General features: G+C 38.9%; 1 protein-coding gene across 1 annotated transcript in view; it reads right to left on the bottom strand.

Annotated features, from left to right (window-relative positions):
* Positions 1–13,045, bottom strand: part of NKAIN4 (sodium/potassium transporting ATPase interacting 4) — a 120,164-nt gene that overhangs the window by 61,423 nt on the left and 45,696 nt on the right. The window contains exons 2-3 of the mRNA XM_044661166.1: positions 3,082–3,219; positions 670–750 (exon numbers count right to left, since the gene is read on the bottom strand). Of these exons, the coding sequence (XP_044517101.1) occupies positions 670–750; positions 3,082–3,219 (219 nt within the window). The remainder of the gene's footprint in view (positions 1–669; positions 751–3,081; positions 3,220–13,045) is intronic.

Here is a 13,045-nt window from a genome sequence, read left to right on the forward strand (position 1 = left end):
CCTGAGGAGGTAAGCTGTCCAGCTTGTACTACTAAGCTACCTACTGACAAGAACAAAGGGGCTGGTTGCTAAGTATGAAGAAAAAGGAAAATGAGGGTCACCCCCACCCCCTTCAGCATCCCTGAGCAAAATGGCAACATAAAAGAAGGGCCATAATAAGGGGATAATGAAATGCAATTAACATATTGCAGGCAGCTAATCAGAGCTTTCAGCTGGAGCTGCTGGGTCTTATGAAGCATTTACTATAATGTGTGTGTGTGTGTGTGTGTGTGTGTGTGAGAGAGAGAGAGAGAGAGAGAGAGAGAGAGAGAGAGAAAGGGGGAGGGGGACTCGCCAAATCTTTATTAAATTCCTCTGTTTCACACAAGCCCTTTTGCTTCTAGGTCTCTCCTTTGTCCTGTTTTGAATTATGAGTTTAAAATTTAACCACAACAGTTGCTGCCCAGAATTGGAGAAATTCACTTTGGCTTCCTGAACGTTTCTAATTGCTTTGAATCAAGAAATTAAGGGGCACCCGAGGAATGCATCAGGATGAGCGAATTAGCTTCCCTTCTTTCCTCTCTGCTCTTAAATTTAATGAGGGCCACATGAGCCCAGGCTGTCTTCCTTTTTCTTCCATAGCCAGCTGGTTTCCCTGCATTTCAAAATAGCACCCTATCCTTGACTCACCTTCGAAAGTCCTCCCACCTCCAAGTAAAAACAGATAATGAAGATGTTCCAAGTGACCCAGATGGCTGTCCACACTGCGTACTAGGAGGAAGAAGATGGAAGACAAATCAGGAACACTAAACATAAAATGGAGAGTGACTATCGCCTGCTTTTGTACAACTAACTTGGAGAAGATTAAAAACTGCCCTGCATAGAAGTCATTATACCTTTTAATAGCGTTGTGCCCAGGCTCTGAATGTTTTCAAGGAATCCTTCATTCCCTAATCTTCAGGTGATGAAGGTATCCAGCCAGCTTTGGAGATAAGGTTTCTGTTATTGCACCTAAGTTAGCCACTGGTAAGAGTGCCAATGTAGTTATTTTAAAGTTCTTCACAATTGCCAAATGTTATCTTTTAAAACAAACTGGCCTTTTTTGTGTGTTCCTTACACCTGACACTCCATCTCTCATGTGTGCCTTTGCCTTAACTAACCCTTATACCTAGAATACACTCCCTCCCTCCTTAGTTCTCTCACAGAATCTCTTTCTTCCTTCAAAATGCACTTCAAGCACAACCTTCTATCCCAAGTCTTTCCTGACTTCCCACCCCCAACTGTTGCTGTTCCCTTTTTCAAACTACCTTATAATACTTAACTACTTTGTTTTTAATCTCTTTATATTAGTTCTGTGTATATATATATATATATATATATATATATATATCCTTGATATCTTCCGCATTAGTATGTTAAGTCCTTGCAAACAGAGCTTGCTTCATTTACTGTATTTGTATCCCCAGCACCGTGACTACTGACTAGCACATAGTAATTGTTGCCTATTTCTGTCAGTTCTTATAGATTGATTCTGGGTCATTACTTCTTAGTTTATGCCATAGTGATACTCCCTCCCCAACCCCTCCTCTAAACCAACTATAAAAGGGGGTTCCCCAGCTGGCATGTGAGAGGAAGGACTGATGAAGAAAGATGGACTTCATAATGATTTTCACAGTCAGAGATTCTGGAGACTAAGGAGTCATACATTGGATATCAGATCACATAAACATTTGGAGAAGGGAGAAGAAAGCATAAAGTCTAAAACATTTAGAACACATATCATGAGCTTAAATTTGAATGGGACTAGCCTATGGGACACTGAGCTGACAGGTTGGGAAGATTTTCAGCTGCAACTATATTTCAATTAGTAAATGGGAGAAAAAGACTTTTAGAGGTCATTATCAATCTCCCTAAGCACTAAGTCATCCTGGTCTGACTGCAGATTTCTGCATATAAGCAATCGCCTTCATAAATTAGTTTGCAAGAAGTTAGGACATTGAACTAAGGTTCCTGCAAGATCCATCAAGACCAAGGCCAATTTGGGGATTTGTGGAGCATCAGTATTTAAGTGAGGCACATATCTAATGATTAGGTTCCTTCAAAACTATTAACTCACTGACCTTCAGTTTATTCAGTGGCTGATCAGACTATCCTGGCTAAAAACTACTAAACTATAGCTCCTTAGTGAGTAAAAAATCTCTCTCATTCCAATGCAGACTTGAGTGAATAAAAGAATATAATAACCATTACATTGAAAGTGTTCAGTTTATTTTATTTTACGTCTTTAAGGAGCTCTTCTGATATCAACAGATTCTAATAGAGCCTTGACCTGGGTGTCAGTCAGGAGATCTGGTTTATAGTCCATCTACCACCTCACTTCATGAGATGGCCAAATTATTTCCCTTCTCTGGACCTATATTTCCCCACCCATCAAAAGAAGAGGCTGGATTAGATAATTTTTCAGATCTTATCCAGCTCTAGAACTCTGGGATTCTATGAAAATAAAATAGGAGTGTCTTCCTAAGCTTGTCTGTGGTAGGTGACCAAGACATATAGGCTTATAACTCTCCTTGTTCTCACACTAGCTTTCTCCCTTCTACATTTTTTGAAATCAGCAGGGAATTTAAATGAATGGTTTTCTTTCTCTGCTGAAGAAGGAACAGAAGACTTGTCAGTCTCAGTTGTAGGCTGGCTTGAACAGAGCAGGATAGTCAGGGTAAAAAGGCTGAGAGAACTTTTACAATCATCAGCAATGATATATTGATTTCTTTTTCTCCCTACTACCTTCAAGTTCCAGAAGAATGAGTTTTTTCTTATTTTTTTTAAATTAATATCCTGTGTTAACTTGGAGAAAAGGCCCATGTAAAATTAAACAAGGATGAAAAGGACAAATTCAGGAAGGAAAATAGGGTTTTTATCTTAATACAAAACAACAAACTAGAGGTGGTAACTTAAAATATGAAAATATGCTAGGCTGTTTTAAGTTTCTGCAGAAAGCAGATTCTGATTTATTCCAATGAAATATTTTTCTGGATACTACTCAGGGCCCCTGTAGTCCTCCTGGCCAAAGAGAGAAGACTAGAAAAGGCAAATATCACTCACCACCACGATATATCGAGGTCTATACTGAATGGTTCCAAAGAGGCCCAGGATGACAATTATAATGTGAAGGAAATTGGCCAGGATGGGAGCCCATTGATATCCCAGGAAATCAAATACTTGTCTCTCTAATGCAGCAATCTGTGGGTGGAAGGAAAAAAAGAGAAAGAAGTGAGCAAAGATGAGCAAGTTAAGTTTTTATCACATTTATAATGGCCATTTATAAGGTTAGAGGTATTTCATCTTAACAGGATGCAGGTATTTCTGGGTTACTTTTCCAGTTGTATTATTGACCCTAGGAGAGAAAACATAGGAGGAAAAACAGTAAATTGGAGACATGTCCAAGGGATGCAATGAGGGAAGGTAGAAACAGGATTAGAGAAGTTCCAGGAGGGAATAATTACAAAGATATTTTAGAGAAAGGGATTAAATCTGTAGTTTCATTGGTACAGAGAACTCCAGGATGAGAAAACTCCTTGTACCAGAGCAGACTTGCACCTCCTCTGCAGCTAACAGTTTTAGAATGTTGCCTAAAGTACTGAAAGGTTAAATGATTTGCTCAGGGTCACAAAGCCAGAACATCAAAGACTAGATTTGAACCCAGGTCTCCCTTGCTCCAAGCCTAGATCTCTATGCACTACACCTACCATGGCTGCCTCTTAATTTCAGTAATCCCAAAAGGATAATTCATTTGGTTCTGCTTGATTTTTTTCCAGTCACCTAGATGAAACTACATTTATATCTTCCTTACTAGCTCCACCTATTCACAAATTCATAGGGCTAAGAAGATCAGAAGTTTATATATCTATCTTTTAATCATGATCATTAGAAAACATTCATTGAGAGCCTAGTGTCCATGACCTTTCCTACACATCCACAGCAAGAGGGGTGGAGGGACAAAGATCAAATGCTACTACAAAAAGAGATGGAAGCTTTGGAGAATCCAGTTGAGATATACAGTTTATTAACTTCTGGTCACTCCCTGAATTTTCCTGACTAATCTCATGTGAAATTGATGTAGGTGGGCAGTAATATAAACAGGACCCTCATACTCTGAAATTGTGTATTTCTCATCAGTCAACACTAGTTAAACATCAACTACAAGGTCTATGATTTCAGCATCAATCAAGCATGAATTGCAGAATCTGTATTGTTGATCAGTTACCCATTCTATACCATCAATCGCCTGTCCTGGATCTGTAATGTTTTATACTGGGCATCAGCTTTGCGCCTAATCTGTTTTATTAATTACTCACATTGTTCTTTATTTACCTTAGTTCTGAACTGTTAGGAGCTTGCTGTATCCAGGCCAGGTTCACTATGTTTACATTCCAGAAGGATAGTGAGACCTCTCCCCGATAGACAAATAACAAGGTGGACAATGGCGGGGAACATGGGACCTGGGCACTAAGGACTCTGGCATTCCAGAAGGATCCCCCAAACTGCTCACACACCTTATTCACTTTCTGGTGACATATATCCAAAAACATACCTCCACTTGATTCTGGCCCAGGGGCCCATTTTACAGGGTTTTTGGGAAAGGTGGAGATTTCTCTGGAATGGGAGATGACAAGCCCACATATGCAAACCCTGATGCATGGCAGGAGGAGCTGTGTGACTCCACACCTGAGGAGCTGCTATTCCATCAGCTCTGGGGTTGTGACTCCACACCTAGGGCCTCTACTCCATTATCTGTCAGCTATTCCATCAGCCCTAGGGGGCTACTTACTCACCCCAGAGTGTGACTCCATACCTGGAGCTGCTAATCCACACCATCAACATTCCACCAGCTCCAGAGAGGCTACTCTTTACTGGCTCTCCACCCCAAATAAACCATCAGCCCTAAGGCTACTGGATTAGCCCCCAGGCTATTTCAGCCACTTTTAGGCTATTACACCACGACAAACCACTTCTACTTCAAATAAAACTATTTTCTTACTTCTGGATTGAATAGAGTTTGAGTCTCCTATTCTTGGGGCAAGAACTTGTTACAAATTTGGATGTGTTTCTCCCGAACACGCACACACAAAATCCCTCAATTCTCGATCTCTGCTGATAAACTAGTTCTTCAGTTTTTCTTAGAATCCCACAGCTACCCCAGTATCAATGTCTTCCGGTCTAAACTTGCTCCCCACCCAAGTCTGACCTTCCTTCTGGTTGCAAGTCACCTGTAGCTGGTTCTGTGTCTGAGGTATTTCCTAGATAACTCAGGTAGTCACTCATTAACATACCAAAAGCTCTCCCACTCAACTCCACACCCTAGGTGTGGAATATGGAATAAGGAGACCGTGGAGTTTTGAAAGCTTAGGATGATCTAGCAAAGAACATTTGCAAATCCAAAGGTTTCAAATATTTGATTTAGGCAGAGTCAGCAGAGGAAGTCCCAGGAAGAACATGGATCAACTTTCAATTTCTCTTCAAGGTGAGCTGAGAAGCTCAAAGGGCTCCTGGCCCAATGGAAATTATTTAGGGGCCTCCAACCCGGATGATTTCCCATGGATCAAGCCAATGTAGTTTTTGCAGTAGGACATCTAGGGAGGCAAGCTGCCCATTGGGACATAGCCTACCTCAGCAGTTCTGTACCCAATGGCATAGAGGGCCTTCTCTAGTTAATTCAAAGAAACTTTTACCACCTTCCTTAAAATGAATATTAGTATCCAGAAGGTTCCCTGGCATTAGCAGGGGCAAGAGACTGTTAGAGTTCTTGTTATAATTCCTCTAAGACCCTGATCTTTCCTAAGTCTGGATTTACCTAACCCTCCATTTTTTTTTTAAAGCCTTCATCTTCTGCTTTAGAATCAATGCTAAGCATCAGTTACAAAGCAGGAGAGCAATAAGGCCTAGGCAATTAGGGTTAAGTGACTGTTGATGTGAAATCTAGAAGCCCCCAAACTTTAGCCTAGAAAGATTTAATGAACCCCAGTTTACTTAGCTCCAAAAGGTGAAAGCCCCAGGTTTGAAGAAGGTTCTTCCCTGAGGGAAAGTCCAAGTTCATGAGTCTCAGATTAACAAAGGACCTTAAAGTAGTTTAGATGGGGAGAGCTAATCCCATTAGATGTTAAGTATCTCTTTTGTCCCAAAGGTTTCTCCCCTTGGGCCAAAGATCTTTATCAAGGTGGCCCAGCCCAGGGCTGGATCTTTCCCTTTTGTGTCCCTCCTACAGCAGCTGCCCCTCAATGTTATTCCAGTCTAGAACTTCTCTTTTTCCTTTGTTACCACTGTAAAGTCAATCAACTATCCCTCTCGTCCTTAGACCCTAAGTTCCCAAGAAAAGTATTTAAGATTCCCAACTTTAATGGCTCCTCGGAATTGTCCAATCTAGCAAGTTTGGTTTTCCCAGGGGTCAGGGACCAGAGCATCCAGAGTTCAATCCTCAGACTCTATGTAGGCGTGTGGCCCACAGCTCTGTGTAGAGGTCTAACTCAGCCCTGTAACCCTTTCCTTAATTAAAGAGTGGTTTTTCTGACTGTTTAATAGTTCTGTGTTTTTTCCCAGTCAACATGACTTTCCCAGAGTCACATAGCTAGGAAGTATCTGAGGTCAAATTTGAACTCGGGTCCTACTAGCCAAAGAGAGAAGAGGCAAACATTACTTACCACCATAATGTATCAGAATCAATACTGAATGCTTGCAAAGACGCCCAGGATGATAATTATGCTGTGAAGGAAATTAGCCAGGCTATGAGCCAGGCCCAGCTCTATCCACTGAACCACTTAACTGTCTCATTCTCAGTCTCTTTTGCAGAGTCCTTAGGTTTTGTTAAAAGTTGGAAACTAAAGGAGTCAAGTTTGCAGAGTAAAAAAAAAGAAGTACAGCAAGCTCTCTTCCCCAAAATATCTTTAAAATAGATCTAGAAAACACATTAGACAGAATTCTATTGGGAAAATTGAATTAAAAAATCAGTATATTTGTTGTAAGAGCTGGCACGCCTAGATAAAGGGGACTGTGTGATTTTGTACTAGCTCACCCACTTCAAACAAGACTACTTGGCCAGGAATTCCAAAGAGGAAAGGATTAAATTTCCTAGGATGGAGTCCCTGGACTTTCAGTGGCCCTGGGGTCAGGAAGTTCAGTGGCAAAGTAGATGGCCAGAAACTATCCAGAATGGATCAGATATGGTGCAAAATATTGAATGTTGAAAGAATACTGAAAAAGGAAAAAAAAAAGCCCTAGATGGAGAGGATGATGTTTTCCATTTTTCTAACACTCTTCCAATTACCTTAAGATAGACATCATGATGAGTACATAATCATAATCTACAAATTTCTTCCATGACACCATAATCAGAGATTGAATGCTGAACCACTCCATTTATTTATTTTTTTTAATTCCTCAAACATTTATTGAGCATACACTATGTGCGAGGCTAACTACAAATCATTGATCTGACCCAGTCTGCAACTTCATATTCATACATTCTTCTCCATAGTGACTGCATGGAGTATCAATGTCATGAAAGAACTGCTGGAAGGGTCAGTGGAAAGCCTAGAGCTTAAGTGACAATGACAAACTTAGAGGTGGAATTTAAATGATCAGCATTTGAGATGGCATTCTGCAGTGACACCACTGGCATGTAAAACCAGAAGAGGCAGCCAAAGAATTGATATTTCAATTTCCAGGAAGGAAACCAAACAGCGTGTTGCTAAAAGGAAGCGATTTAAAGCCTCTCTTGCTGGATAGGGTTTTGTCCTTGGAAGACAGCTGTGTATGTAGGGAATGAGGCGTGGGGAAGAAGAGGGAGAGGGAAAGAAAAAGGGAGAAGGAGGTTGGAAGGAAGGCTGATGGAGAACCCACTGTGTTTCCAAAGTAAATTAATATCTTCTTTGAAGCAACCTTGAAGTGCCACATGCTGTCATATTTTGAACTGTTTTCACTAACTGGAAAATGTTATAAAGTGCATCCTATTCATTGCCACTCTGATAACAAGCCTGGCCTTTGAAATAAGAATTTATTCATTTCACAGTCAAATTCCAAATCCCCCATGGGCTCAAAAGATTTTGTCTCTCTCATCAACTGCAGTGATGTGCTACATGCTTAATCCTTTACCTAAGGGATTTATGCACAGGCTGCCAGTGACCTTTGACAATCCTCATTTCGGACTGGTGCTGGACATCAGGTTTCATTTCATTTGAGTTCAGCCATTATATAGTCATATCTGCCATGAATCCTCTCATTTAATCAGAAGTCTCGTCATCTGGGTGAATGTAAAATTCTACCTGACTAAGTGGGGATGGTGGCATACACTTGTGAACCCTACTGCTGGGGAGAGTGAGACTGGTAGATTATTTGAGCTTCAAAGTTCTGGGGAAATGAAGTTATATTTCTACACCAAATCTAGAACCAATATGGTGAACCCCCAGGGGTAGAGAGGCCACTAGGATGCCTAAGAAGGGGACAAACCAGCCCAGTTCAGAAAAACAGGGCAAGTTAAAGTTTCTGTGCTGACCATATTGGGACTGGGTCCATATGCATCCAGGCTAGACCACATAGTGATACCAGATCACTCAAATTTCCCTCCTGTGCCTAAAAAAAAAATTCTACCTAGTATTAAATTCTTTTGCGTTTATGTTTACTTTCAGAATTTATTTTACTTTAATTTTTCAAGTAACAAGTACTTTTAAATTAATATGCATCTCTCACTAGCCCCACTAAATAAATAAATTAATTTTTAAAGTGCCTCAATACAGAATCTACATAATCTAGCAAAACAAATTCCCATATTAACCATATCCAAAAATGTATGTCTCTTTCTGCATTTTAAATTCATCACTTTTCTGTTAGGAGATATCATATTGTATTAATTCTTTTGGACTTGTAGTTTTTCATTGATTAATTAGATCAGAGTTCTAAAATCTCTCAGAGTTGTTTTTCTCTATAATGTTATCACTATATAAAAACATTCTCCTACTTCTGCTTGCTTCACTCTCCATCACTTCTCAGTTTCCCCTGAAAAGATTCATTTCATCATTTCTTATGGTACAACATCTCATTACATTCATATATAACAACTTGTTTAGTCATTCCCCAATAGGACACCCTTTTAGTTTCTAATGTTTGGTTACCGTGATAGAACTGTTATAAATTGCCTTGACTAATTCATAGCTCTTCCAAGAGTACTCCACCATTTCCTACAGCCTCTCCAACAAATGCCATTTTCCTATTTTTGTCATCTTTGCTAGTAGACTAGGTAATGAGATAGAATCACAAATCATTTTAATTTTCATTTCTCTATTGATAAGTGATTTCTAGCATTTTAAAAACTCTTACCTTCTGTTTTAGAATCTGTTCTGAGGCATAAGAGTGGTAAGGGCTGGACAGTTAAGGTTAAATGACTTGCTAAGGAGCACACTGCTAGGAAATGTCTGAGGTCAAATTTGAGCCCAGGTCTAACTGACTTCAGGCCTGGTTCTCTATTCATTGAGCCACATAACTGCCCCTATTTATATCACTTTTCATATAATTGTGAATAGTTCAAGTTTCTCCCTTTGAAAATTACCTTTTTATATCTTTTAAATATTAATTGTAATGAGGAATGGCTCTTCTGACTACTGAATTTTTATTGGCTCCTGGCAATCAGCAAACACTTACTAAACACCCATTCTGTGCCAGTCACTGTGCTGGGCTCTGTGAATACAAATTTAATGCATGTAAAGTGGCTCTTAACTTCAAATTTTTAGAGAAATAGAAGTCATTATCTTTTTTTTCCCCTTTTACAATGACCTTCATAGGCCCAAATCAGTTTTTACTTTTCATGATTCCCTGCCTGCTTTGTTACCTAATTTGTTACCCAACTAAAAGTCCCAGAGATAAAAGGCTTTCACTAGTCTGCATCCTCCTTTATCCACTTAGTCAATATTGATTCTCATGTTGTCTTCCCAATGAAGTGGAAATCAAGGTGGCTGTTTTGTTGATGACCCACAACCATTCAAGCCCTTCCATAAAAAAGGACCTCTAAAGCTCTTGAATAGTAAAAAAAAAAAAAAAAAAATGAAGAACAAAATAACAAAATGTTGTTAACATTCATTTATCATCACAGTTTAAAATAAAGCTTCCCAGGGATAATGAAGAAAGTAATCAGCATCCAGAAGTGAATTGTCCCTGATTTTAAACAGATAAAAATTCATTTCTGGAGTAGGATGACATTAACCCTAGGTGCTGGCTTATCCTTATCACACACCACTTACCTTCTCCTGGACATATAAAGCTAGAAATTTATCTGCCTATAAACTTATTGTGCCCCCAAATGAAAAGCCTATTCATATGTATTCAGTCTTTGTCAATATATAATCACAGAATCTGAGTGTTAGAAGGAAGCTTAAGGATTATCTAGCTCAACCTGTACTGCCTGAGATGAGCCAGAGCCATAATTTTCCCAATTCCAGATGTTCATGCGCTTGGTATTCCATTCTTAGGTCAAAGGACAGACAATGTAGGTTCATTATCTGATTAAAAAAAAGATACCTACTCTATGTGTATTCAGTATACTCCTATGAGTTCAGGGGCCTCCCAAATATTTGATGATGATTATGATGATGATATCTGGCTTTTGGTAGAACTCTGCCCAACTGACATGACAACACATCAGGCTCCAGGGAAGCCACTGAATGTATCCCCCAAGGGTACAAAAGGATCTTTTCACCTCTGCCTGAGGGCAATTTGTTTTCTGAACTCAAACAGGACAGATAATAATTATTATTAATGATAATTATAATTGTAGTTAATACATATATAGTGCCTTATGGTTTATAGAGTACATAATTATAGTGATGGTTATGATGATACTAATAACAGCTAATACTTAGGGTTTTAAGTTTATAGAATACTTTACAAATATTATTTCCTTTTATTCTCATAACTACCACGTGGGGGCAAGTACTATGATTATTCCCATTATACAGATGAAGAAACTGAGGCAAGCAGATTTTAAGTGACTTGCCCTGGGTTACTCAGCTAGTAAATACCTGAGTCCACATTTGAACTCAGGTCTTTTTTTGTTTTTTTAAACCTTACCTTCTGCAATATGGGATTATGCCCAAAGGGCTTTAAAAGAATGCAGACCCCTTGATCCAGCAATAACACTATTAGTTTGTACCCCAAAGAGATAATAAGTAAAAATACTTATACAAAAATATTCATAGCCACACTCTTTGTGGTGGCAAAAAATTGGAAAATGAGGGGTGTCCCTCAACTGGGGAATGGCTGAACAAATTGTGGTATCTGTTGGTGATGGCATACTATTGTGCTGAAAGGAATAATGAACTGGAGGAATTCCATGTGAACTGGAGAACCTCAATGAACTGATACAGAGTGAAATGAGCAGAACCAGGAGAACGTCATAAACAGAAAGTAAAATATTGTGAAACAATCCAATGTAATGTACTTTGCTACTAGTAGCAATGCAACAAGCCAGGACACTCCTGAAGAACTTATGGGAAAGAATGTTAACCACATTGAGAGAAAGAATTATGGGACTAGAAATGCAAAAGCAAAACATATGACATCACTTATCACATGTATATATGGGGATGTGATTTGGAGTTTAGGTTTTTAAAAATCACTCTATAGCAAAACTGAGTAATATAGAAATACATATCAAGTGATAGCATTTGTATAACCCAGTGGAATTGCTTGTAGCTCTGGGAGTGAGGAGAGAAGAGGGGAGGGAAAAAAATAAATCATGGAAACATAGAAAAATATTTAAAAATTCAAATTCAAATAAATAAAAATAAACACTTACCTTTTGTCTTAGAATCAATACTGTGTATTGGTCCCAAGACAGAAGAGCAGTAAGGGCTAGGCAAACTAGGAAGTGAGACCAGATTTAAACCCAGGACCTCCCATCTCTAGGCCTGGCTCTCAATCTACTGAACCACCCAGCTGTCCCCTACTCAGGTCTTTTCAATTGTAGGTCCTTATTCAACCCACTGTGCCAACTATTTCCCTTAACTATCTCAGTTCTTCCCATTAGATTAAGAGATACCATATACAGATATATGGGATCTACAGTATATATACTGTTGGTTTTATATATATATATATTCCTAGACTAAGAATAAAGTAAGGATAGAATAGTAAGTGGATATTTAGGTAAACTATAGTGCTGGTAGAATATTCTTTGGCTTTGTCTCAAATGCTTCTGTAATAGTGATTTGCAACCTATATATCACAGATTTAGAGCTGGAAAGGACTTTGGAAGCCATCTGGTCCAAACATTTCTTTTTTTTTTTTTTTTATGGATAGGAAGCTGAGGCTCAGGGAGGTTAAGCAATTTGCTCAGCGTAACACAGGCAGAAAGCATCTGAGATAAGATTTGAACTCAGTTCTCCTGGCTCCAGGACCCAGATTCTACTCTTCCATGCTGCATACCAGTGTTTCAATATCCAAAGCTGAATTTTTATTTTTAGATGTGAATTCCTTTTCCCTCCAAAAAACCCTCTCTCAAAAAACTTTAATTTGAATTTGCTTCATTTTAAGAGTTTGTTGATATTTTCCAATTACCAACAACCAAATTTACTTCAGTTTAAAAATACATTTAGAAGAGGTCATCTAATCAAAACCACTATTACAGAAAATCTCTTCTAGATATATTCAGAATCTATGTTTCCTATTTAGAGCTTATGAAATTATAAGTCCCTTGTGGGTAGACTACAAAATAAGCATTTAATTTTTGTTGTGTGAGGGGGCAGCTAGTTGACATGGTGGACAGAGAGCTAGACCTGGAGTTGGGAGGAGGATCTGGGTTCAAATGTCACCTCAGATATTTCCTAGCTGTGTGACCCTGGGCAAGTCATTTAACTTTGTTTGCCTATCCTTTATTCTTCTGTCTTATTAGAGTTCTTGCTAAGATAGAAGGTAATAATTAAAAAAATTTGTTGAGTAAATGGAGTCATGATCACTATATTCTACAACACAGGGGTGTGGTAAGGAAATGACCTTGAAAACCTGCATAAGTGCATTGATGTTATTT

This window comes from Gracilinanus agilis, chromosome 2 (genome assembly GCF_016433145.1).
Source record: "Gracilinanus agilis isolate LMUSP501 chromosome 2, AgileGrace, whole genome shotgun sequence".
NCBI classification, from domain to species: domain Eukaryota; kingdom Metazoa; phylum Chordata; class Mammalia; order Didelphimorphia; family Didelphidae; genus Gracilinanus; species Gracilinanus agilis.